This window comes from Melospiza melodia, chromosome Z (assembly GCF_035770615.1).
Source record: "Melospiza melodia melodia isolate bMelMel2 chromosome Z, bMelMel2.pri, whole genome shotgun sequence".
Classification (NCBI taxonomy): Eukaryota; Metazoa; Chordata; class Aves; order Passeriformes; family Passerellidae; genus Melospiza; species Melospiza melodia.
Window position 1 is genome coordinate 2,970,514 of NC_086226.1, and position 27,967 is coordinate 2,998,480.

General features: G+C 41.4%; 1 protein-coding gene across 3 annotated transcripts in view; it reads right to left on the minus strand.

The window, feature by feature from the left end:
- Positions 1-3,371: 3,371 nt before the first annotated feature.
- The window catches only part of SETBP1 (SET binding protein 1), a 271,338-nt gene continuing 246,742 nt past the window's right edge, over positions 3,372-27,967 (minus strand). For all 3 annotated transcript variants that reach the window (XM_063181025.1, XM_063181022.1, XM_063181024.1), the window contains 2 exons: positions 14,136-14,303; positions 3,372-9,027 (listed from right to left, as the gene is read on the minus strand). In XM_063181025.1, the coding sequence (XP_063037095.1) occupies positions 8,471-9,027; positions 14,136-14,303 (725 nt within the window). In that variant the 3' untranslated portion in view covers positions 3,372-8,470. The remainder of the gene's footprint in view (positions 9,028-14,135; positions 14,304-27,967) is intronic.

Consider the following 27,967-nt stretch of genomic DNA (forward strand, 5'->3'; position numbering starts at 1 on the left):
ATCACTGACTGGAGGATGTCCACAAGGGGATAAATCCTGTGAGGAAAACAGGTGCCATATAAGATGCATCTATTTCAGAAGAAGAAGAAAAACTGGGCTTCCTATATGCCTGACTCAGGCAGGACTAAGGCACTCCATGATTTTAGGACAAGGAAATTTTCTTTCTGATTATTTTTGTAGCACAACAGAGTCATGAGAAGCAGATATTGACACCTAATTTAACTTCCTGGTGCATAGAACACTCTTTCATCTTTTTTCCGAGGACTCTCCAGTTCTTTTACCCTCTTCCTTCCACCACAGCTGTAATGAAACTGTGATGAGTTGACTACTTGAGCAGGTGAACCAGTTTCCAAACACTTGAATCTTTAACAAAGGCCCATTTTCTCAATGTGACACTTCTTACAGGCAACAAACAACAGGAGTTTATATTACATCCTTCTACCAGGAGCACTCCAAAGCCACTTTGGGATGAATAGCTTCCACAAAGAGAGTGAAAGCGGATCTTTTTCTCCTGTAAACTGATTTTACACATTTGAAACTGATAGCACAGCTCTGCATAAGCTGAGAATGTGAACCAGCGTGTCTTGCTCTGTGTTACAAAGAAAGTTGGTTGTCATAATGAAATGACTTATGATTGCACTAACATTTTGTCAAAGTCCTCCTACAACCCCTGTGGTGCTTTCACACCAGTTTTTCCTGCAGATCCCAGTAAAAAATCGCACAGACCGTTTGATATGCCACTCTTCATTGTAACTTCAATGCTTGCTATTAGCTCATAACCCCCCATGTTAGTGCACCAGTGATGTGGTTCATGAATTGCTCATAAAAGGCCAAACATTTTTTTTTATTGTTGACATCTATGCTTCCTTTGCTTTCTAGAGCTTGCCAGATGGTGTGTGCTAAAGGGCTTTGAGTAGGGTCCTGTCGCTGAGCCCCTCAAGGTCACTGGAACATTTTTTTTGACTCTGTCAGTAACAGTAGCATGGTTCTAAAATTATGTGAGTGTATTGTGTTACAGAACACCAAATAATGCTGTCATGAGCTCACACAACTTGCACACAAGCTGCAGGCGTCTCCACCAACCAAACTTTCCTTGACACAAAATAAATTTAACATGTGAGAGAGCTCAGGAGCCTGGTGGGGAATGGTACCATGAGAATGAGTGGGACTAAGGTTGAGGTTTGTCTTCTCTCTGCCAGAGGAGGACGAATTTCCACCTTGGAAAGGCTCCCTATCCCAGGCCACACAAACATTCTTCACTATCAAAAGTGAATTAAAATCATACTTTGCCCCAGGGGGCATCATCTCATCCATACCTTGAGGGTAGAGTGTGAAATTCCCTCATAAATTTAAACTCCTATCATATGGAGGATGGCCAAAGAAGGTTTGAGCAGATCTCCACAACTTTCATGAGCAAAGGATGCTCAGAAGAAAGAGGACAATAATCAGAAAACAATGCTGTTTCTCCATCACACTTGATGTTTTCATTATTTACAATTATTTCAGGGCAGAGATTAATAGTGAAAGTATTCTAATTTGGAAAACATTGAACTCTTGCAAACTGAGGCAAAATAACAATATCTCACTGAATAGGTACGGTTAGAAGGGACCACTGGAGGACATCTGATCCAAACCCCTTCTCAAGCAGGATTCCCTGGAGAGTTCCACTAAGGATTGTCCCCAGTGAAGAAGACTCAGATATCATTAAACAAAAAGTGTGTAAAAAAGATTAGACCCTACCAGAGCTCCTTGATTCCCTACACTTTGTTTCTAAGACTTCCTGAGTTTTTTCTCAGAGATGCTGTAATCCACAGGAGCAGAGCTGGAGTAGCTACAGAGGAAAGAGTGGCAGAGGGATCCCAGAGAAGTGTGACCCTCTGACACCCTCCGGGGTGATGGCCAGAGGATCCTCCCTGCCCAGGAGGAGACAGGTGAGGAGTGGGATCTTCTGGTGGTGCCAGCCTGGTGGGGAAAAAATAAGAGCCCAGGGGCAAGAAAGGGTGAACACCTCACAGATGAAGCACCTCATGCCCTTGCCTCACCCAGAGACAGAAATCAACATCCCCAGCATTGTTTCCCAATGCCTCACTACCCCATGGCTGTGAGGTGGCACCACCAAAGCACAGCAGAGTCACGCTGATGGGAGGTAAACCTGAAGAAAGAGCTGGCAGGAGGAGAGAACTGTGCTGAGATACTGCTGCAGCAAACACATATCTTGACAGTTCACAGATGCTTCCTAAGGGGCTTTACCACAGGCTTTTTACTAAAATGTGGTTAGAGTTGGAGACCAGTAGCTTATACATCACAGATTCTGATAAAAAAACTGAGCAAAAATGTCAGCACGTTTGGAAGCTGTCAAAAGCTGGGGCTATGCGTGTCTCATACAGAGAAAGAGAGAGAAAAGAGAAAGAAAATAAACCCCATCACATCTGAGATCTTTGGAGCAGATCTACTACAGTAACATGAAGCAACAGCTGTCAAAACAGCAGCCAGAGGGGCTGTCTTTGCAGTTGGATGAGTTGGTTCCACCAAGGCAGTCCACCCCACAAAGCTCCAGAAGGGAGGAATGAGAGAGGATGCTAACTTATCTACCCTGCCTGGGCATCACTGACTTCTCCAGGAGGTGAGATTTAATTTCCACGGGGTTGCTGAGCTGCTGGTGAAGGTGCTGAGCTCTCTCTGAGGAGGAGAAAGATGAAACCTTGGCATTGCTGTGGATGGAGCTCGTGGATGCTGAGGCTGACAGCCTGCGATGGCAGCAAGACTGCTCTCAGCAGTGACTTGGAAAGGAAACTTAAACCCCCGCGCCGAGCTGTGTCCTGTGCCATTGCCACAGCGTGGGGCCGCGCTGAACGGAAAATACCCCTTGGCCCGCAGCCCTTCCTCTCCTCTCTGCTGCTCAGGGAGGAGAGAGCTGGCTCTCATCACCCCCTGTCGACAGCCCAGCCCTGGGACTGCCTGCCCTGCAGGGATCTGGAGAGGGATGCTCCATCTGGAGTGGAAATCCCACCTGGGTGGCAAGTTCTGCTCCACTGGTGCCCGAGGACACAACTGGGACCAGAGATGTTTCTGTCCTTTCAGTGATAGGCACAGCACTGAGGCCCCCGTGGGGCCCGCGGCACAGTCCATTTTTAACTTTTAAGGATATTCTGGGAGAAATTTAAAAAAAAAAAAAAAAAAAAAAAAAAAGAAAGAAAGAAAGAAAGAAAGAAGGAAAGAAAGAAAATAAAAAAGAACAGAACCAAAGCATGTTTTTATCCATTACCATAAAGAGGGCTTGTGAATGCATGGTATTAGTATCCCAAAAGCTATTAAACTCCCTAGTGATGGGAAACAGATGGAAAATAAGACAAAAGAATTCACAACTCATGTTAGACTGAATTGAATTCCTTTAATTTCACACAATGAATAACATATGAATAGGATTAACTTTTTTTTTTCTTTTTTTTTTTTAGTTAAGTGCTCTATACTGTGCTAACCTGATTTGGTAGCGAAAAGACTGAGCTTTGTTTTAGAAAAAAATGTTTAAAAACCAACATCTAAGATCATGAAGGAGCATGACATTAAAGCATGCCAGATGTATCTAAGCCTCAAAGAACATCAAGTCCATATCCATTTTTAAATGTACAAAAATGCTTCATGAATAAAAACTGTTACAAAAAGAACATTTCAAACAATGTACAAGTTTTTTTCTTGCCTCTATATTCAATAAAATACAAATACATTTTTTTGCTCTAAAATATGTTTACATACAATCAAAGTAGAACATGCAAATTACACTTTAAAAAAGGCTTTTAAAAACCACTTATGAATACAAACTAAAAATTAGCCAGCACGACTTATAGAACAATCTTGTGCCCCATTCGTTTGATTTTTTAATTTTTTGAAATACAGTATATACATATTTAACACTTCATGTGCATTTATTATTTAAGAAATAGCTTAAAAAATAAAGAAAAAGAAAAGTAAAACAAACCAACATGGGATTGAACTGCTTCCCCATGTTGTCCAATTGGCAGCTCTTTTCATGTTTTTATATTTTTTTCTTTTTCTTTTTTTTTCTATGTAGTGTTTTATGCAAACTAGGCAGGCATCTTAAGGAGATCTCCAATATGTGTTCTTTGTTGAAATGTGCTTCTAATTATCTCAGAACTGCTGCACCCCAGTTTTTGGATGATATGGAAAGAAGAGGCATTACAAGGGCAAGATGTTTATTTTTTCAATTCAGAAAACCATCCTGGTTTTGTTTCTTGGATTCCTTTTTCCTTTTATAAAAAAATTTTGGTGTTTTTTTTTTTTGTTTCCCTTTTCCCTGTATTCTTTTACTTGTTCTTCAAAGTCTTCAGGATGCTCATTAGATGTGCTTACGTGCAGTCCTGAATCAGGGCCTGTGAAAATAAGAGTTAGGGAAATCCTTGTGTTTGGAACAATGATTTATGTTTATTTGGTGCTTTATTGTAGTGCTCAGAAGTCCTCGTGATGAACTGGCACCCCATTGCACCAGATGCTACCCAAATAGTCACAATTAGAATATTCTATGTTCCACAACATTTCTGCCAAATGGGCCATGCTGTAGGATACTTGGGTAGCTGATGACTATTTTCACCTCTTTTAAATTTATTTTTTTCCATTTCTTTTTTACAGTTATCCAAAAACATGCAAGGTGCTTCACAGAAAATTTAATATTGAAGGGCTCAAGAAACTGGCAGCATGAAGGTCTTGGAGACACAAGTGGTAATGTTTTTTTTTTTTTTTTTTTTTTTTTCCTCTCTCCCTGAATATTTATCCCCATTTCTGGTTTTACACTGGATTGAGGAATAAAAGACCCACAGAGTGGATGCAAACCCGTGGCCTTATTTCATATGGCTCACAGCCACGTGATACTGTTTTGTGTTTTTATTGAAGCATGCTCAGATGTGTGCTAATCTGTGACACAGTGGAGGTGTTTGAAAGGTTTTTTTGGTCTTAGTAAGCAAAAGGGCTTTCACCCCAGTATTATACAGTATTTGGAAATGTGTGGAGAGAATCCAGAGAGTTCCTCAGTAAATCTTCCTTGTGGTAAGGGAAAAAAAAAACTCAAAAAGCTCATTACTGTAACATTGTTGGGTAATAAACGGCAGGAGTGGGATTTTAGCCTTAAGCCCTAAAACTAAATCCTTTATGATCTGCATGTAGTACATCGCCTTAAAATATTATTCTGTCAGCAACTTGCTTATCATCTTTATAGACTATGCAACATGCAGAACACAAACTCTGAGTGCCATCTAACAGTATTTTCAGTCTGCTGTTTATGACACTAACAAGCCACTCTCCCTGTCAGCCCAGGACCAGCTGCATGAGGGTGTTGTGTGGACAAAGATCCAAAGCTGAACCACAGCACCACGCTCCACCAGCACCTTCTTGCCATGAAAACACAAACCTTGATCTTCTGGGTAGAGCCCATCCCATGCTGAGAGCTTTTAGCTACCAAGTCCTGAGCTTAGTTTCTCTAGGACAAATAGGACCCCTTCATGGTTTTGCTCAACGAAGGGTCTGTGGGGTTGTTCCCTCCGTGTGGATGCTCTCCTTAAACACTGTGCCTCTAGCAGCCTTTTGGATAGCACTTTTTGGAAGGATAAGAGCATTCTTTTCCCAAATCTCAGGAGCTTGAGAAGCAGCAGCCACTCCATTATCCTTCCCTGGGGCAGTTTTATCCCAGTGTGTCCGGAAAGGTCCAGCCCAAATCCAGCCCTTGGGGGCACTCTGACCCTCTGGAAGCCACGATGGGCGTTGGATGGCAGAATTTGTTGCCTTCAGACCTACTTTTCCCTCGCTACACACTGAAATGTCCTTCAACGCTAGGAAGGACATCACTGGAGATAAAACTAAGGATAAGTTTTTTGGCTTAATTTCAGCTACCTGGAATACTAAACTTACGATTTTTTTCTGTCATTTTAAGTGACTGTCACCTACTTTCAAGCCCAAAGGAGATTGGGAATAAAAGATTTATAAGTTAACTAAACCTCAATCCAATGTTTTATAAGGAAGAAGAGAGGAGTTCAATGAGGTTTAGGGTTTTTTTCTGCAGGCCTACAACTTCAGTCAATAACACTGTGCTAATTCAAGAGAGCTGAAAAGCAAAATTGGTTTTAACAGAACGAGCAACCAGCCAATTTATTTCTAAGCTGCATTAATTGGAAAACAAAAAGCACAAATAGGTATGATGAATGATGCAAAACAAATTGGAAACAAAATTCTGCGATCCCTCTTATCAGTTTTAAGGAGTTAGGACCTCAAAATTTGTTCCAGTCTTAAAAAAATAAAAAATAATACATCCCCTCTTCCAGCTCCCCGACGCAATCCTATCCCCATATGCGTTCAGTTTTAATAAGCTAAGGTGCTATCACAGAAGAAAAATCAGTCTCTAAAAAACAACGAGTTGTATGTTTACAGTGTTCCTCTAACACCATAGTCTTGATATGATTTTTGTAAATAAATAACAGAATAGAAACACAATATTTTTTTGTGGGGACTTTTCGTTGAGTTTGTTGTTTTGTTTTTTTGGTGGGGTTTTCTTGTAGTTCTTCTTTTTTTTGCTTTTTTTTTTTTTAGTGTCGTGCTATATGAAGCTTCCTTGGCAATAAACCAATTCAAGATTTCTTGAAAAAGGGAATAGAATTTGGCTTGTCAACCACTAAGAAATTCCAATCCCCCCTCCCTTGGTGGAATCTTCCCTCCCTGTTCCCATTTTAATATCCATCTTGCCATGCTAGGTGTTGAGTGCACCGCAGGATTTAAAAAGAAAGGAAATAAAGTTGAAAGTACCTATTTCAAATTTCAACAATTTACTTTCTTTTTTAAAAGCATTGACACTGCAATGGAACAGTTTTTTGTTCAGTCTTTGTTTTAGTGAAACATTTTAATTGGGCTGTGGATATGGAGCTTGGGTATTTTACCCAAGTTTTATCAATGGCTAATGGACAACTCGAATGAGAAATGTACAATTTGAACTGACCATTTAAAGAGACGATTTGTCACACACAGTTTGCATCCATGCAGACTGAGAGCTTTATAATTACATTATGTACAAAAAAAAAATTATTTTTTAGTTTATTAAGGCAACCACAACTTGGAGAACATGTCCAAAGTGGCATTAATACAATTGCAGTGGTGATACCCTTTGAACATTTTTATTTCTATTTTCAGATAAGAACACTTATTCCTTTTCTTTTTTTTTTTCAGAAATAATTGCCAAGAAAGGATCTATTATCCATAGGGTTTGTTCTATATTTTTTTTTAAACAATCTACTTTATCTATTTTCTTTAAAAGATAATATCAAGGCATTGCTACCCAAAGCAAATTATTAATATTCTGATTTTCCCATTAATTTCACTGGGAATTGCAGATGGCAAAAACTTGGTAGATTTGGGTTCTGGTTTTTATTCTATTTTTTTTTTTGTGTCCTATTTTTTTTCCTTTTATCTTTTTATATTATTTTTTTGGTGATTTTTTTCCATGTTTACTATAACTATTCCCCAGAAGTGTCTTGCTGTTCTCTACTCATATGTACCGAGCATCAAAACAACTTGGCTGATGGATGACCCCTTTTTCACATGCCATTGCCAAGTTGCTTCATATAAACGTGTTATTGTAACCGAATATCCGTGTATACCTTATTTTAAATGCTGTGATATTCCATTGTTTCTTGGGATAGCACTCGGAATTAGTGTGCACGCGTGTAAGGCTCTAATTTTCTATTGCCTATATTGCAGCTAGTTGTAACTAGGCAAGTAAATGAGAAAGAAATATATAGTTCTAGCAGGAGCCAGGCATTTTGGCTTATGCTGTCCCAAAGCCTGGTAGGTATATAAAACTGGAAAAAAAAAATCAAATAGGTTATAACCAATATCACAGTTGAGAAAATTACATTAATTTTTGTTGGGTTTTTTCTTCTTTGTTTCTTTCTTTGTTTCTTTCTTTGTTTCTTTGTTTCTTTTTTTTTTCCTTTTTTTTTTTTTTGCTTTTTTACAGTGATTTATACTATGGTAAAGTTACTCTTAGTTCCACCTGGCCCACCAAACAGAATCAGAGTCGAGCATGCACCCTTAGTGACAATGTTCCGCTATCTGCGAGGATGACTTCCAGCCTCTGGGTACGGTATGAGAACAGCAATGCTGAGATTCAGATTAGTTTTGGAAACTCGGCAGAGTTCATGCTTTTTCCAACTTTGACACACATCCTCCTCCCCTGTATCCCCCACTTTTCCCGCACCTTTCCCCCCTCTTTCCTTGGGGGGGTGGCTTGGGTCAAAGCGATGAAGAGGAAAGATGCGCGCCCCAGCTGGCACAGCTCTCTGCAATGAGTTCTGGCTGCTGAAGGGACAGGTCAGTCTGGTGCTGCCAAAGGGGTGAGGCCGACTGTGCACCTCCTGTCCCCCAGTCCTGGCGTGCTCCACTGTGGGCACCCAACATCTCACGAGGTGCACTGGCCTTAGGGAAGGCCTTCGCTTTCGCTCCCTCTGCCCTTACGGTGCCGCTTCACTTTCACGTCCTCCTCTTCCTCCTGCGGGGACTTGTTTTTCCTTTTTCCGACCCGGGGCGCCCGAGGCAGAGGGAGAGGGAGTGGAGGGGGTGGAGGAGGCAGAGGAGGCGGCAGCGGTGGCGTCTCTCGAGCCATGTGTATGACAGCCTCGATGGTGGCCATGATTGTATCTTGAGTGGCTGCTTGCTCCAACATTAACGGGTTGAGTGTTGGTCTCTGACCTCTTTTGCTCGGAAGGTCAACGCATTTTTCCAGAACGGGCATTTGGTCTCTGGAGTCTTCGTCAAAGGAAAGGGGTTGCTTCCGAGGACGCCCCCTCCTCTTCTTCACGAAGTTATTGCCTGTCTTTGATTGTCTCTGCAGCCGCTTGGCTTTCAGGATCTTGTTCACATGGTCCAGGTTCTTCTTTGTGGACAGGATCTTGGTGTAGTTGCACATCTTGCGCACCTCGCACTGGATTGCTTCGATTTCACGGCGCTTGAACCTTTTCTTCAGCGGTGAGCTGGCTGTTGGGAGACAAGGAGAGAAACAGGGGTGGGTCAAACAACAGTAACTGGAAATTCTTCTTTTTTTTTCTAGCATCATGAAGAGTAGATGGAAATACAACTTTCACACAAGTAGTCTTCAGAGATTGCCTGTTCCCTCTTCTAAAGCAACAAAGCTTTTGCTACAGCAATGTTTTAGCATGAGTTTGCTTCATTCTCATTTTTCTAACCTTTAATTGGAGAGAAGGAAGCTTAGCATAGCTGTCATATTGGTCCAACTTAACTATTAAACCTTCTGTACCTCAAAGATATAATCCTGATGTCTTCAATTCAGCCTTTAATTCTTGTCACGAATGCCAGTTAGTATGAAAAGTGTTTGTTGCTGAAACTAGTGGGCAGAGACAAGACGTGTGGGTCACTTCATCTGTGGCAAATTCATTACCCCTGCCTGGGTTTCTGTACTATCATCTCTTCAGATACTAGCTGAACCTACTCAGTCATATAATTGACTTTAATGCCCCCAAAGTAAGCTTACTCCTGGTTCAGATCACTTACTTTAGATCTGAACCAAGTCCAAAGTAGTTAAGTTTCTTGCCAAGGTCACGTTGTGAGTCATTGTCAGAGCTGGGAAGAGTACCCAGAATTTCTTGGCTCCTTGTCCTTTGCTTAGGACACGAGACCTTGCTTGTTTTGCCTAAATTGTCTCATTGTCCTTTCCTGAACATGGCATCTGTTCAGAGCTCAGGATTTGCACACAGATTAGAAGTAACTACCCCTTTGTGAGGGAAGCAGAATGTATTAATTCTGCTATTGCAATAACTGGTGCTCCCTTTCACTCCTAACGTACCCGTTCTGTGCTGCTGGGAAAGAAATGATGGAACTCAGAATTTCCTTTTTGGTAAAGAATAAAACATCCTACTAAATTAACCTCAGCCCACATCTACTTGCAAACTTAATTTACACCTGACTGTCAAGCAGTCATTTGGGTTTGAAATCCCTGAAGTTTCCCAAGCAGGCAAGATTTTGAGAAAGGTTCATTTGGGGGTTATCTCTGCCTTCATGGCTAACAGGCTAATCTTCCAGCAGTAGTTTAAATAAAGTTGCTATTGTAGCATTTTCTGCAGATAACCAGGAGCTGTCAAGTTGTAGAATCTCCTCTTGCTCTCTATGGGCTGTGACAGATTCAGCATATAAACCTCATTCACTGGCCTCCCCTCTTGGAGAACATAAATTATTGGCTCTTATACCACCATGTTGCTTGGATTCAGCCAAGAGCTTGCATAAACAAACCCAAGTTACAATGTAAGAAGCAGGAGTGAGTCATAAACAAAACACAGACATATGCTCTCTTATAAATAAAGACCTGGGATGGCCAACTTCCCAAAGTCTGGTTTTCATTAATTACAAAACAAAATACATTTTCCATATGTAACCCACTCCCCACACCAAAAAGAAAAATAAAACCCATTTGCAGTTTGTGGTTCACAAAGGACAAAAGAAAAGAGGAATGCAGTCATTTTGGTACCAAAGGAAAAGAGAAAGGAAATGAAATATCCAAGTTGCTCAGGAGAAGCTAATTAGTTGCACAAAATTCCTCCCAAGTAGGTCACCCCTAAAAAACTGTGGATTCAAGATCCCTAAAGGCAAGTGGCAGCAAGCTATTTCCCAGAAATTTGATCAAAAAAGGTTAAGTCCCTGTCACAGAAAATGATTATTCTCATCTGTTCTCACTGGTGATTGACATAAGGAGCCCCAATAACTTCAGCCTTAAGCATTAAAATCCTTTGAGTCCCACCCATATCCTGAGAGTAGCTTCAGGTCAGAAGATCTAAAAAATCAAACATTTGGCATACTCCTCAAGTTCACTGTCCACCTTTTGCCTTTTATTTCTATAGTCAGGGCACATTTTCAAATCCGATATTTTTTTTAATTACAATATTGAGGTGCTTTTTTTTTTTTTTCCTGAAAGTAAAGCTGAAATTTTTCAGTTGGTGATTGACAATGGAAAATTTATCAGAAATGCAGGAAAGCTTGCAAGGTATCACGATGATACCAGGAGATTTGGCTTTACTCTCAATTTTCATTGCAAGAAAGCAAGCCAAGGAACTGGGGAAAAAAAGATTGAAATAAAGCCTTAGCCAAGTCCCTGCGAAGATGTTATGTGTTTACTGAGATTTATCTGCTGCCAGCTGTTTCTGCAGATTGGTGTTACCACTTGAGCGTGGTCAGTGGAGACCTGGTCTGTACAGCTGGCAGAGGATGACCTCAGCTTCTAAACCCTAAAATGGGAACACTGTGCAGTTCAAGATGACCTTGCACATTGTTTTGATGTCCTGATGCTGGGTAAGAACACAGAGCTCCTGTCCATCCTGAAACCCTCGCAGGCACTCAAGAGGTCACTCAGGCTGAGAGTCCTGAGTGGAGCCTGATTCTGAATAGACACGGCCCCAGTGGAGCAAAGGCTGGCACCTGCCTTCTGCCAAACTGCCCAATTCCCCAAAATTAACTGACATGCAGGCAATTGTGGGTAGGCGTCTGCTCCTGCATGTAAATGGATGGCTGAACACCACTTTCAGTGCATTTCTTCATGTTTAGATACTTTCTTTGCCCTTATAAAACTTTGCAAACTCACAAGTCTGTTCATTTTTGTGCTGAAACACATTTTCACATTTTGGAAAAAAAAACCCCTATGTGCTGTTCTGTGCTGGCTTACTGCACTAATTTTTCCTTTGTAAATGCTTTGGGGTGTTTATGGCTTTCTCAGGGAGCTTGTTAGAAGCTACTAATCATTCTTTTTCTTTCTTCCTAGCAACCCTCTGAACTTGCAGGCTCTAAAAATCATCTGAGTTGTTACACAGTCTACCAGTAGCCAGAATGCATGTACTGGGTAAGTACCTGTGCTTTCAGGTCAGGCTTTTAAAATGAGATATTAGGAAACCCAACATAATTTTGATTATTGAATGTCAGGGACATCTGATTCTACGTTTGGTGTAGGAAGACTATGCAGAAAGAGTCTGATGGGCCTGCAGGGGGAAGCTTTGATGAGGTGTGCCTATGATGAAATACCAGGGAGATCTGCCAAAGTAAACTAGCATTGAAGTGAGAGCCATTAGGTGTTATCAACTCATCTGGAAGCTCTTGGTAAGCAACCTTTGATATAAAATATTTTCCTATATTGCCATGTGACATACTGCTCGGCTGAAAGCCAAAGCCATGCATTAATCTTTTCCATTTTATCCAGACAGACCCTGCCCAACCCTGGACCCCGGCTGGTCTGTGTTGGTCTTAGTTTTTTGGATTTTTTTCTGGTCTGCCTCCACAAAGGCAAAATCCAGCTTAAAAGGAAGGGAAAATACAAATGCATGATGCAGCACGAGCTTTTATACTTTTCTCACTCTCTAAATAACCCCAGCTAGCTGCCCCAAAACAAGCAAGAACCAATGTTAGCCTTAAACCACAGCTTCACACATTCCAAACAGGGCACACGGAGGCCTGGTGCTTCTGCCCTCCCCAGGGTCCACAGGTGCAGTGAGGCTCCGTCTCACAGATCAGAAATGGCTGCAGGCCATGCTGGGAAGCCATGCAGGAATGAAATGATGCTGGAAACAGCTTCTGAAGCAAAGAGAGCCACTCCTAACAAAAATACGTATTTCCAAGGGGAGCTAGAGGAGGCTGAAAGACCCATTCCAGCAGTGATGGTGAACAAGGAGGTGAGCCCAGGCAGATCAGACCCTTTGGATGTTTGTCTTTATCCCCATAAGTTTATTCTGGATGACCCTGTTATGTCTGAAGCCCTAAAATCCTTCTTGCTGCCTGTTATTCTCCATCCCTTCAGAGGTGCCTGAGGCCATTTGCAAGAACATGGCACAGAGGAGGCTGCTCAAAGCTGGGGTCAATTTCTTGGCTTGCATTGAATGGAGGAATTTTCAAAGAGCTTCCTATTAATTACAGGAAACCCATAGCACTGTCCTGTTTTCCCATTAACACAGTTTCTTTCAGTTTTCAGCTAAATTATTTCAACATCTGGGCTACAGATAAACCAACAATTTAATTAGACTTCTGAAAATGGAAAGAATGAACTATGCAGTCAAGCATACACTTTCATCTTGTAACGGATCATAAAATATTTGTGTGCTTTCCTTCTCTGCTGCTTTAAAAATCTGTCCTTGGTTTATATATAGGAAAGTACTAAAGACTAAATAGACAATCCTGATTTTTTTAATATAAAAATTTATCTTTACAGAGGCTAATTTGCAGTATGAAACCCTTGTTTTCAGAATTTATTCAAGAAGTGCGAGGGAAATAAAAATAAGTGCGTTGAAAAAGCACTTTCAGCTGAATGATTAAATATGCAATAATTCTGTAAGTCAGTGATACAAATATGTTTCTTTTGAATGTGGCATCAAAAGTTTGACTAGACTATAAAACTCCTAATGCATGTAGGGTAATGAACTATGGATTCCCCAGTCACTGGAAATTAATAAAAAATGGAAGATTAACCTCTCTATCCATGCCCAAGGAAAGGCATGATGATGCCTGAATGACTTGGCTCAATTTCCAAGGGTATAAAGATATCACCTTTCTGATCTGATTCAAAATAGAAGCACAAAATATAAGTTGATAGAAAAGCATGCTATTCTGACTTATTTATTCTGGTATTTTAAATCACTGCTCATTGCCCCAGACAATTTTGCATTTGCAAGACCGAATATTATGCTAAAATCACTGAAGTATGCAGTAAGAAATCTCATCTGCTCCTCAGCAATTCACTGTGTATTCGGTTTGTTCATGCTACAGGGGTGGGAGCATTTAAAAGAAATGAAGAATGGGGCTGAGGAAGGAACCCAGGAGTCTTGCTTCAGAGTGTCCTGCTAGACCCTACAGGCTGGTGCTACTTGCATCCTCATTATTGCACAAGTGCTGGTGTGTGAATAAAATAGATTTGATGTGCCAAGATCTACAATCACGGCAAGAAAGCATTGGAGATGTTACAGCCTGATTATCACATTAGATATTCATATTTGCAGCTACTTTTCCAATCAGGAAGAGAATTGGGTGAACATATGGTACAGCTCCAGAAGGAGGAAGATGGGGAAGAAACAGAGGGGCTGGAGTGAAAACAGCATTACCTGCTTCAGATGTTGCTGATGATGAAGGTAGGAGAGATAATACTGGACTTGGCATTGCAACACTGTCAACAGCTGCTGGTTTCCTTCTGGTCATCACATTACAGGCAGAACTTTCCATTTTACCATGAAGTGAAGTCTGGTCTGCTTTTAAGTGGGGACCTGCAATTCCTGGGGAAACAAAATTTGGATGAGTGTTAGTACTGTAACATTTCTGGGGATATATCTGAAAAAAAAGAGAAGTCAGTTGCTGTCCTTGCTGCATTGATATATTTCCATATTTCCTTGTGGATGTATCTGTAATACAGTCTTGATACCAACAAAGATCATAACTGTCATCAGTTTTTGATAATTTTGCTGGAGGATGTACCATCACTGGTCTCTATAAACAATGGTGAACCAACAAAACATTTTACTTTTAGTACATTAGTGCGTTAGTACTTTTTCTTCTGAAAAGCCACGTACACTCTGATACATGGATAAAGACAGATATCCTTCATAACTCTGTTTACTGGGAATGCCTATGTATCATTTCCTGTGCAGCTCATTCTCCACACATAGTTACATGCTTCTCTGCTATAAACACCCGACTTAGTGGGTGTTTCATCTGAGCAAGGAGCAGGCATCAGGAACAACCTCAATATGCAATTCCCATCTGGAGCACGTTGCATTTATTTTTCAGGAATTCCCTTCCTAATTAAATTTGTCTTGCAGCTCATCAGAAGGGAAGTGAGTTAAGGAAAGAAAGAGTTGTTTGTCATATATCTTTCTACCTACAGTTTACAATGGGGAATAAATGAGTGGTAAAATAATGCCAAAGTTAAATATTCCAGAAAAATAAAAGTTATGCACTATGGCTGGCAAATTCCTCCACTAACAGTATTCCTCAAACTCTTGTGTAGTTTTTAACCATTTTGTTTGCTTGTAAATATGTGAAATTTAAACTCCTGGCATGGAAATTTGAAAACCTGTCCAAGTCTCTGTGATGTTGGGCTTCAACATGATTAGGGCAGATATTCATTTGTCAGAGATAACCCTTCATAAATTCCTTCTTTTTTCAGATCTCAACCTGCACATGAGGCCCAGATAAAATGCACCAGATTTTGGCAACTAAATTATACAATGATTCAAAAAACCACAAAGCAGCTGAGGTTGAAAACTTCTCTTGAGACCACCTTGCCCACGTCACCCTGCTCAAACAGGGTCATCCAGAGAAGGCTGCCCTGGACCACATCTGGCCAAATGAGAATATCTTCAAGGAGGGAGAGTCCACAACTTCTCCCTACAAACTGTTCATCCCCTCAGTAAATCTACACTGTTCAGGAACAACTTGTGTTAATGTTTCAGCTTGTGCCCAATTACTCTTGTCCTGTCACTGGGCAGCATTGAGAATAATCTGGCTCCATCCTCTCCAATCTTTCCCATCAAATATTTGGATGTGTGGAAAAATCCCCCTTAGCCTTCTGTTCTCCAGGCAGAACATCCCATCCTTCTCAATCTTTCCTCATAAGACAGATAATATCCCAGATTCTTTATAATCTCTGTGGCCTCTGACTGGACTCTCTCCCATATGTCCATATTCCTCTGGGATATCAGCCTGCTCTGAGTTCCGAAATTCTCCAGATTTGTGGAGGGTGTTCTCTACCCTGCCACCCTGCTCATTAATTGACATATTAAAAGTTTTTAGTTCCCATATCATGGGGTGCATCTCTACTGTCTAGTCTCTAAGTGGATTTTGTGCTACCCATCAGAGCCCTCTGAGACCAGCCAGTTTTCAGTCCATCACAGAGCACATTTATTCTGCCTGTGTTTCATCATTTTGTCTGTAAGAAGCTGATGGAACTCAGTGGCAGCACTCTTGCTAAAGTCAAGATAAAACCCATCAGACTGGTGAGGCACAATTTCCACTTCACAGATCTGTGATAACTACTCCTGGTCATCTTTTCCTCCTTCATATGTTTGGAAATGCTCTTCACAATTGTTTACTCCATCAAATTCTAGAGATTGAGATGAGACTGAACAGCCTTGTTCCTTCCTTGCTTTTTCTTCTTGACCTCATTGGACTGATATTTTTTCTCTTCTAGTCCTCAAAAACCTCTCCTGATCACCACAATCTTTCAAAAACAACCTAGAGTAGTCTCACAGTGATGCCAGCCAGATCCCTCAGCACCTTTGGGTACATCCTGCCAAATCCCATGGATTTATGCATGCCCAGTTCATTTAACTGTTCCCTAATCAGATATTCCTCCAAGAGCAGGTTTTCTTTCCACAGCAGCATTACAGGCCTGGGATTCTCAAAGGCCAGTCCTACCAGTGGAGATCAAGGCAAAGAGGACAATCAGTCTCCTGCTGATCTTTTTCAGCCAGGGTCCCTGTTTAATTCAGCAAGGGGCCCATATTTTCCATAGGCTATATTTGGCTGCTTTATGTAACTGTCAAAACATTTCTTGTTGATCTTCTGCCCTAGATTCAACTCCAAGTGGGCTTTGCCTTCCTAAGCCCATCCCTGCATGCCTGAACATAGTAGATCTCATTCCCTGGCTCACCTGCTTCCATGACTCTTTTGCTTCCTTTTTGTACCTGGAATTACTCAGGAGCTTCTTGGTCAGTCATGAGACTCTCCTGACATCCTTGCTGAGTTTGATTTGCCACCCTGGTCTGGTTTTGCATGTCTCCACAATGTTCCTGATCCAATATTCCTGATTCCTTGTTCCCTGGGAGTAGAATCCAACCCCCATCTGATCCTCGTCCTGCCAGGGAGTTGCAGAGAGTGAGAAGGTCCCTCCTGAGCCTCTTTTACTCCAGGCTGAGCTCCCCCAGCCCTCTCAGCTGCTCCTGCTGCTCTAGACCCTTTTCCCTTTTGTATCTCTTCCCTGTGCTCAGCTTCTCCATACACAAACCAAAAATTCCTTATATTTGCTATTTGGAGCTGCTATGAACAGTCCCTATGAACTTGGGTTTCTGGCACGTAAAAGGAGAAATATCAGCAGACCTGTGAGTTGTCTCAGAAGCTGTGGAAGAGATCCCTATCAGATTCAGGCACAGAAATGCTACAGTGAGAGGAGTCCAAAAGACAGGGGTACAAATGGGCCAGTTTGGGAGAGGAGTCCTGATGAAAATGTGCACTGATATCAGCTGCTGGATTTAAGGGAGGCAGGAAAGGGCAGAAATAGTCACGAGTGAGACAGTGTTACAGGTCACAGCTTGGTGGGGATAAACAGAGCAGTCTCTGCCTATTAGACCACACATCTTTCCAGAGCCTCAAATCTATCATTAAGCATCTCAAATTGTATCCATTAAACTTCAATCTCTCTCTGCTCGGCTTCTCTAGTGCAAATGAGAACAATAATATACCCCTCATCTCAAGAGCAGTCCTGTGAAAATAAAATTATCAACATTCATGAAACATTCATCTATTCATACCGAGGCTTAGAAATGTGGAATAAATGAGACATGATGTCACGCACTGAATAGCAAGAGGAAAATCCAGCTCCCAAATAGCTGTTCATTAGGTGAGCTCTATACATTGAATAAAGCAGTGTCCCATAGAATAAGTGAGATATTTGACTAGGTAATTACCCTTTGGAGCTCTGTGTATGCACACCTGAGGTCTCACCACTACACAGTGCTTGGGTTTGTGCCTTAACAATATTTATTCATGAGTGTAGTGGGCGCACAAGAAATGTGCACATGTGGGTGCATGTATCAATACACACACACATATATGCACGTGCATATGGTACATAATAATGCTAACAACCTCATAAATTCAACATCTGGTCCTAATTAAACTGAAGGGCCTATATAAAGAGCCATATGAAAACATGCAGCTGTAACCTGTTGACCTCTATTGATAAAAAAAGAAAAAAGTCTGTGAAGCTGTGTTTCAACATATCAAGGGACAATCGCTCATTTTTTCAAAGGTAATCCCCCACAAACCACTTATCCTCTCAAATCTCTACCTGCACACAGTGTTTGCATTAGGGACCTTGATTTATGGATCCCCACTCCTTGGATGGAGAGGCCAACTTCCTGTTGCCGTGGTTACTTAGATCTTGGTTCAAGGTTAAACTACTCCCAAATCAAAATCAGTGGCAGGCACAGCATCTAACAGCCAGGTTATTGACTACCCTAGGATGCTTAAAGGTCAAAGACCAAAGTGCTGCTCACTGCCTTTGGGGTGAGTCAATATTTTCAATATTTTTATTCTGTTTCTTCTGAAGAAGTAGTTGCTGCTCAATTACCACCTATCTGGGTTTAGCAAGGTCATACAAATCATTGAGGAGAGTCCTCCCCCCGCAGAAGAGATACAAATGTAATGAATTACTTCAAAGTCTACATGGCCCAATTGCAGCTCATCACCGGTGAATCATGGGCTCAGACATCTGTCTCTTGTTTTAGGGGCTTGGTTTCCTCAGCCTGTGTCCCTCACATCACTGAAAATCTCTATATTGAGGAAGAAGGGTAATTTATGGATCTGGACCAGTCAATAAAGGAGAGTCATCAGTTTTCTTTCCTGGATACCAGAACACAAACAGAGATTCAGAGGCACTGTTGGGAACACACAGAGGTGCAGCAATTTGCTGACAAGGTTTTGATGCATGCTGCAGTAGTGGAATGTCTGTCCTTCAGTGGGAAGACCTGCTGGTGTGGTATCATCATCTCTCATTGCATTTTTTCCTCTCAATTGGGCTGCTCAGAAGGCCTTGGGTAGGAGAAGGCCCTAGTTCAACCCATCTAAGAATCAGGTGAAAATAAGTAATTTCCAGGGATGTAAGAGTTTAAAATTCACAGGCTCATTCATTGAATCAGTATATATTATCCTTTGGCACTGCCTCAGCAAGAGAGAAGATTCTGTGGGGGCTGGAGCACTTTTGCCATGGAGACAGGCTGAGAAGAAATGAGAGTTTTTCAGACTGAAGAAGGCTGTGGGGAGACCATACGGCCCCTTCCAGTACTTGAAAGGAACCTCAAAAAAAAATCTGAAGAGCGACATTTTTGTGCACCCAGATAGTGATAGGAGAGAGGGAAACTGATTTAAATTCCAAAAGAGGAGTTTTAAATATTACAAAGAAATACTCCACTGTGAGGGTGGGCAGGCCCTGGCCCAGCGTGCCCAGAGCAGCTGTGGCTGCCCCTGGATCCCTGGCAGTGTCCCAGGTCAGGGTGGATGGGGCTTGGAACAACCTGGGATAGTGGAAGATGTCTCTGACCATTGCAGGGGGTTGAGACAAGAGAGTATTTAAAGTCCCTTCCAATCCAAACCATTCCATGATTCTATAATGTAAACTCATGGCTTGATTCAGAACTTATTTATCACCTATCTGTTAATCTTTGTGCATTTCCTCCAACTTAGAACCCTTTGCATCCCATGAGAGACCCATACCTTAACTCCCCTGAGTCCGACTGACAGCACAGACAACACCACATGCACATGCAAGCAAACAAAGGGCAGCAAAGTAGGAAGGAAATCAATCATTATGTACATAATGAGAAAGGGCACGGAGAAAGGACTGCTTCAAAAGCAGAGGTGGACATGAAGGATTTTATCAGGAGCCTGAAACAATGATGGTATGATTATAAAGAAATAATCACCATAATCATGAGTAAAAAGGTGATTCAGGGGAAGCGTGGTTCTAGTTCAGGGCCAACTGGCAGAAAGCTTGTGTAGGAGGGAAGACACTGCTGACTTGAAATTGGCCTTTCCTTAAAGATTTATGGCATTTTTCATTCACTGGCTGAGCAACTTATGAGCTCTAACTGAAATTAATACATTAATTTTAAAGACCTGGTAATTATTGTTATTGTTATTAAGTGCTTACTTTTCAAGCAATGTGGTCCAGCTGCATTGTGCTGGGCTCTGTACAAATGGATTAATTTACTTGCCTTGCTTTACTGTTAAATCATGATCACCCTGCTTATTGCATTCATCTGTTTTCCCTCGTCGTCTATTGCACAGAAAGATTCTTGGACAACGTGCACCTTTTCTCCTTTAATCTGTGCACAGAATCTAGCACAACGTGCACGCAGGCTGGAACTCAAAATGCCAGTCCAAAAGAGGTAATAAATGTTAATTTGCCATTGGAAAATGGAAAAAATCAGCTGATAAAAACTGATCTCAGTGAAGCTTCCGCTAGGGAAGACTTTTCTTCAGAGAGTTCATTGGGTTGGATTCGTACTCCCCACAGATCTCTGGAAATCCACATCTATACTTAAATTGTTTGTGTGTCTGACCATTGCTATTGGAAAACTCTTGCAGATGGTTTTATTTTTTCCCTCCCAGTGTGTTTGCACAATGAACCTTCGCAATGCAGCTGTACAGGAATGCACGTCTAAACATGCAGTTAGTCAGAGCATTTGCATTTTGATAACTCCTCCATTTGGAATAAAGAACCAGAAGAAACCTCATATCTTGGTGAATCTTTTCTTAAGGCTGGTTTTAAATAAATCAGTCAAAAGTTTGGCATTGCATCATATTCCAGAAGGGAGAACTGAATTACTATGTGATAAATGTAGTTAAGGAAAGTAATTATTCTTCTTAAAGTAATATTATTACCTTTCTAACTTATGGAAGTAATTTCCCTGGGTTCTATTTGACGTGTATTATCATTTAAAATAACTGTACTTTCAATGTAAAGCACTGCTTTATGACTTTAAGTCCTTTTATCTTCCTCCCTTTTCCACCACCACATTAAAAACTTCAAATTCCACCTTTTCTAAGAGGGATTTTCTATTTTGCAGAACGCATCCCCCTGAATAAAACTGAGTGCCTGCGGAATAATAATGCAAAAAAATTACTCCCATTGCCAACAGGCAAAAATTTAAGAGATGAAGTCTGCTTTATTTCATTCTTGCTATTTTCCTACTTTTTTTTTCTTTTTTTAATCAGAATAGCTTTAGAGAAAGAAAGAGGGAGACTGAGAAAGCCATCATTAGATAGATCTTCTGATCTTTATCTCCAGTAGCACAGTCAGAAGAGCTAATACTATGATGATAGCTTTGAAATCTCTTAGGAATTGAATAAAAAGAAGTGATAGTGATGAACTCCCAGCTAATAAACACAGAGTGCTTATTTCTGCAGAATGATCAATTTCCAGATGTCCTGAGGCTTGTCTGATACAGTTGATTTACTCATTCTCCCTCACTTCACTAATAAAGCTCAAGTCCTACATCAGATTAGAGAAGAGCTGGATTTCTTAAAGAGGCAGGAGGAGGGCTGGCATCATGGCATACAAATGCTGGGAGACACACTAATCTCTTCTGCCTCCTTCCATAACCACCAAGCTGTCTTAAACAGCTGCCTTCCTCTGCTGAAATCATACACTTTATCCACTTTGGGTTAGTACAGTAATGCAGACAATTAATTTGTTATCTTGTTAGTGGAAATTTAATGCAATGATCTAAAAGAACTCTTACATATTGTGATAAACTTTAGTGCCTCCAGGGCACTTCTCCTCCATAGGACTCATTTCACATCCCATCCATTATGTAAATGAGATGTGGAAATAGTTTAGTTCCCCTAATGTATTTGTACACTGATGGATTGCACAAAGTCAGCCCTACTGAAACTAATGAGGTTAAATGCATCTTGCCATTCCTTTCTACTTGGGTGAATCTCTGTGCCTGTGCTCGAGAAATGCAGCGTGAGTCTTCCTCTCCACTTCTCCACAAAGATAATTGTGTTTCCTGACAGGGAGCACAGGGCAATAGCTGAAGCCTGGCAAGGATCTCCTCAGCCTGCAGAGCAGCTGCTGTGGCTCTGTGCAGATCTGGGGTGATCTGGGGAGGTCTCAGGTCCCCTTCCAGTTTGGGGACAGAAGTCCCAGGGCCACGTGGAGCTGCATGCAATGACATGCAGTATTTGATGATGTCGCAGACATCTTTAATGGAAAATCCTTTCCTTAGGATTTTTCCTCCTGAGAAGCTGAGAGGCCTCAGGAACAAAATGTAAACATTGATTATCTGCTGCTGTAAATGCAACAGGTGCATCTGTGATTGGCCCACGTTGGTTGTTTTTAATTAATGGCCAATCACATTCAGCTGGCTCTGACAGAGTTGAGCTACAAGCCTTTGTTATCATTCTTTATTATTCTATTCTTAGCTACCCTTCTGATGAAATCCCTTCTTCTATTCTTTTAGTATAGTTTTAATGTAATATATATCATAAAATAATAAATCTAGCCTTCTGAAACATGGAGTCAGATCCTTGTCTCTTCCCTCAACCTGAGACCCCTGTGAACACCGTCACAAGTGACTGCATAGTTGTCAGCATTGCTAGTAAAAGGATTAAACCCCAAGAGAATAGGGAAAGAAAGCATTTTCTGGTCATCAGGACAAGTCTCAAGACTCCATTGCTCAGCCATAAAATATAAGTAAGGTGTTCTTCCTAATATCTAAGCTTACCCTGCACTCTGTCAGTGTGAGGCCATTCCACCCTTGTGGATTTTGTGAGGCCATTTAACCCATTTTGTCACTACAAAATCCTTTCCAAAATCCTTCTCCAGCTCTCTTAGAGCCCCTTCAGGCAGTGGAAGGGCCTCTAAGGTATCCCTAATCCTTCTCTTCTCCAGGTGAGCACCCCCAGCTCTCCTAGCCTGCCTCCAGAGAGGAAGAGCTCCAGCCCTCTGAGCACCTTTATGGTCTCCTTTGGGCTTCTCTCCAGTGCTGGGGGCTCCAGGGCTGGGCACATCACTGCAGGTGGGGTCCCATGGCAGGAGAGTCAAGGTGGAGAATCCCCAGCTTCAGCCAGCTGCCCGTGCTCCTGGGGCTGCAGCCCAACAGGATGGTCAGCTGCAACCTGGATTTTAGAAGACCAGTCTCCTGTCTTTTTCATGTTTGTGTTGAATTAGACTTCCTGGAAGATGCAGTCCTGCTCTTCTTTGCCTTTTGGTTTTGCTTTGGGTTTTCTCTTCCCTGCACCGGTACAGGAAGAATCACAGACCTCCTTCCTCCTCCTCATATTGCCAGGGTGAGTCAGGAGACTGAGGAAGAATGGACGGGCAGCCCCCATCACTGGAGATGAAGGTTGTGTGTCTGGAAGCTCAGTCTTTAGTGAATTTGGTGAATTCCAAGATGAACACTTGATGGAGCTTGTGGGAGCAGCTCACAGTCCAGGGCAGCACAAGACAGTCGCACAAGGTGACTGTAAAAGTGCTCCTGCCCTGTCCCCTGCAGCCCCACTGTGCCCTTCAAACAGAGTAGGACTGGGATTCTAAAATATCATGGAAAAAGCCACCAATTTTTTTCTTTTCTTTTTTTTCTCCTTTTTTTTTTTTTTCTCCTTTTTTTTTTTTTTTTTAATGCCAGGAAGTAATGAACACGTGAAATTAGGATTTTTAGTGGAATTTGGATCAAAGTAGAAGAACACAGTAGTTATGTGTGGGTGACAGCAATAAATAAATTTAATGAAAAGAAAACCCGAGGGGTCAAAAGACTAATTCAGAGTCAAAGGCTCTGAGTTCCCAGGCCTTGTGAAGAGAGTTTTAAGGTAAAGGGCTCAGAATCAAAAGATTTCCTGCTCAGAGGCTGAAAATAGAACAAAAAATTGCAATTTACAGTTGTTGGAAACTGACAGAATCAAGAGGGGCAGACAGAGGCTGACAGGGTTGGAGAAATTAAATTTGCTATTAAATCTCAGCAAATGAATCATTTAATACACAGTGATGAAGAACTAAAGTCTCTTACAGAGGAGATAGGAAAAAAATTAAAATCTGTGAATAAGGTGAAATGAAAAAGCATTGTTTGAGGGAGGATGCTTAGGTGGAAAAGTGAGACAAAGGGCTCTTTTTAAAAAAAAACAAAACATGAAAAGCCATTAGGTGCACCGAGGGGAAGAAATGAAAAGATCTCCAGGTAGGAGCAAGGAGCTACCTAGAATAAGCAGTCATTCCAAGATGAGCTGTCACAGTGGATGAGGATTTGCTCACTGGGGAGAAAGAAAACAGAAGACAGGATTTCTTTCTCAAGAACGCAGCTGAGGAAAGACAGATGGGGAAATTTCAGTCCGTAAGTAATGAGAAAAGTCAAGGGTGGTATTTTGAGTTGTTGTTTTTCTAAACAACAGGGATGATCATTTTTAAATGTGGCAGATAGAGCTGATATCCCCTAGGCGAGCAGGGTTGGGAGCAGTTTGTATTTATCACAGATTAAATGGGACACTGGCAGCTCTGGTGGGAGAGTGCTGGCATGAGGCAGAGCTGCAAGAGTCAAGTTGCCAGCGGGGGGAGGACAAATGATGCACAAGGGTTGGGCTGGTGTAATGATGGGAGTCATTTTTCAGGCACATCCATGGTACAAAAGCTGATGAAAACTAAGAGAAGTTATCAGAATAATTAGCAAAAATCTTCCTGGATGAGTTCAGCTGAGACCTTCACTGAGGAAGCACAGTGTTCCTCCAGAAACAGCTTATTTCTCTCTGTGCATGCATTAGCAAAGGAAAATATATGTTTGCTGCATGAATTCAGCTGATATATTTATCTTGCTAGCATAAATGTTGTATTTGCACCACACCAACTTCAGCAGTAGTGATATCTGTATTAGAGAAGTAAACTGTGTCAGGGATGTTGCTTCAACCCCAAAATGCATCTGGTTACCAAAAAGGAGCAGAAGAGAACCCGGGGAGCTCCTCCACTCAGTTCAGTGACATCTGAGCTGATCCCCCAAGGGATCCACACCTTTCCACTCCCTGCAGCTGCAGGGGAAGGCGGCTGGGAAAGCACAAAGGTACCTGGGGACAGGTGGGGTGAGGATGGGCAGAAAGTCACAGGGCTGACAAAAGCATCCAAAGCTGATGATTTATAAGTTGGCATTTTCCCTGCTGGGCAGGGCAGCAGAGCAACTTCATTTTTCTTCTTTATCTGTAATAAGCTGTGCCACAGTTCATACAATCAGAAATACCATAGTATGACACGCATTTGAAGTGAAATCTCAGCACTTAATGGGAGTCTCCATAGACCCTGCAATCTGGAAGAGGTAAAGCTCCACTGTAAATGAGGAGTTTTTATTTTTAGAAGGCCTCATGTTGGCTTTGTTTTAAAATCTGAGTCCATTCATCCCACTTTAATGCTGATTTATCATAAAGTGAGCGTTTTCTTTATCAGCAACAGAGATGAAAAATAATACACACTGAAAGTGCATCTATTGTTCTTCTTCTCTTTTCTTGTCTATTTCAGATCAATAGATAAGGGGTGTTTTCTCACCTTCATGAGGACAACTACAGTAACTGACTTTATTATGAAAACTGAAATCTGTTTAAACAGATGTATAGGTAAGCTTGTGAGTACTACTGACAATTAACTTTAGCAACAAATAAGTTAAACGGCATTTAAAAACTACTAAAATATGCGAAAATTATCAAATACATTACAATGTTTGGCTTTATTTAAATAATTCAATGTTCCTATGAATGGAAAAAAGACAACCAGATAGGAAAATCAGAACTTTCCTTGAGGTTCATAATTTTGCTTTTATCCAGTTGAAAAACCCAGCGACACACTATTGTTCTGATACAAATCTTAGTGTAAAATATTCAGTTTTACATTCTTTTAAGAGGAAAATTCTGAAGGAAATACTTTACCCAGAGTGTTTTTCATTAAAATTCTTGCTGGAGACTGCTTCCTATGGCAGTGGAAGAAGGATGGCAGAGAGACCACGTATAATAAGGTCAGAGAGTTCCTCTGTGGAGCAGACACACAAGGAGGGATGTGACTGATGGAGAAAAGGTTAAAGAGGTGAAGAGTGCAGAGTGGAATGAAATAGGGAAAATAGATGGAAATAGGAGACAAAGAATAGATTGGAAAGAAGTTGGAGGAGGGAAATCACTTATTACAGACATGTGTGAAGAGCAGATTGACAAGAACCAGAAGAAAGAGCATACATGGAAAAGTTTAAATGCTCTTAACCACTGACATTTGGAGCTATGCTATCAACTTTAAGGTTGCACATCTATGCTTGATTCAATCTAAATTTGCACAGAGCTTTTCTTCATGGCTTTGGTGCAAGCCTGTCTTCAGTTTTCACATTTACTGGAGCCAAAACAGAGTATTTTAGGTTCTCCAAGCAGTGAACTGCTCTCCCTATAGCCTTATACTCTTATTTTATAGCACCAGGCAGACAAAATACAGACTGGAGGATATGTTCCCTTTAAGCATCCTCTCTGAGAGAGCATCATGATGAAGCAAAGATTGTGCAAGCAAAGATTTTTATTTTTTTGTTTAAACGATGACTGGTTTCCTGGGGTGGCAGAATTTTATTGTACAAAAGCAAAGATGGAACAGAGACAGAATCTGCTGAAATTCTGGCCCTGACTGAGACTTTGGTCAGGTCACAGCCCTATGGAAAAAACAACGAATGTCAGGAAACTGACAAGCACAAGCTCTGCAAACTTTATGCCTAAAATTAGGTTAACAGTGTACTTTCTTTTTTCAGGACTCTGTGTCCCAGTACAGACTGACACGAGGATAGGTCTCAGTTTCAGAAAATTGTTTGTAAAAGCTGGCCTTGTAAGTTTTGCAGAAAATATAGAATTCTGGAAAGAAGAAACCTAAAGGGACTTTATTTAGCAGTTTGGGTGTAAAAAGGAACTCAGTCCTTGTTTTTTTCATACTGGGACATGTGCCCAGGAAAACAGCTCAATCAAATTCAGTGTTTTGAATTTTCTCTTCATAAACAAATTTATGGATTTGTACTTAACACCCTCCTGACAGTGTTTTCTTTTAATAACAAAGGGAATAGTGGGTTCATCTCACTTTAGGTGGCAGCAACTCATGTTTCTATGTGAGAGCTATGTATTTAAGGCTACAAAGATAAAATTAGTGCAGTCAGAAGAGTGGAGTGGGCGTTTCAGCTGAAAAAGTGGGGCCTGCTTCAGTGCAAGATTATTTATGCTCCAGGCTCCACCAGCTAAGCTTTCACTGACCATAATAAAAGCTGAGAAATCTAACTCAGGCAGCAATCTTATGCTGTGGATACCCACATTTGGGTGAGAGCAACCACCCCTCCCCTGAAGCTCCGCGGCCAAATCCCCACTCGAGTGCAAATTCCTCCCACTCAAAAGGAGAGGCTCAGTTGTGGATGGTGCATCTCTGGGCCAGGAGCCTGAAGCCTGTGCAGGCACCTGGCTGCATTTGAGATGCCCTGAGGTATTTGAAACATCCGAGGGAGGCTGGCAGATATGATAAAGGGCTTGAGACAAGACTTCTGCCCTTGTGCGAGAGCAGCTGGAGGCCAGGCAGGATATTCTGGGCATCTCAAATGACACTTGACAACTATGTGTGGGCAAGTGAATCAAGTCCTGAGCCCTCATTCTTGCTCGTCCCAAAGTCCCTCATGGGTAGGGAAATATCACTGTAAATATCCCCTTGTCACCTGGGAAGGGGCAGCACAAACATGTCCTGTCAACCCTTCCCTGAGCAGGAGGTAAAGTGGCTGTGATGCAAGACATCAAGGTGTATGGGCAGGAAATTTAAACCACAGAAATGTCCTCTGATCCTTTAGGACGGATTTGTTACCCAGGCTGAAAATTAGGATTTTTTTTTCTGCCCCATGGCAAGGGTCTTTGGCTTCACACTATAAAGAAGCAAACATATATTTCTATTTCCATCAATCAGAGCATAAAAATAAAAAATAATAACAATAATGATAATGATAATAAATCTGTCAAATCAGCAATTTAAGATTTCAGGAGGGAGACAAACACAGGAACTTACAAGATCTCCAGCTCTACAATTGCTGTTCTGTACAGAAGAAATCAATGAAACAAATATAGCCTATCCAGCTGATAGAAGAACAAGCCATTCCTAAGCACACAATTTACTTCATCTGTGTTTGAAAACTAC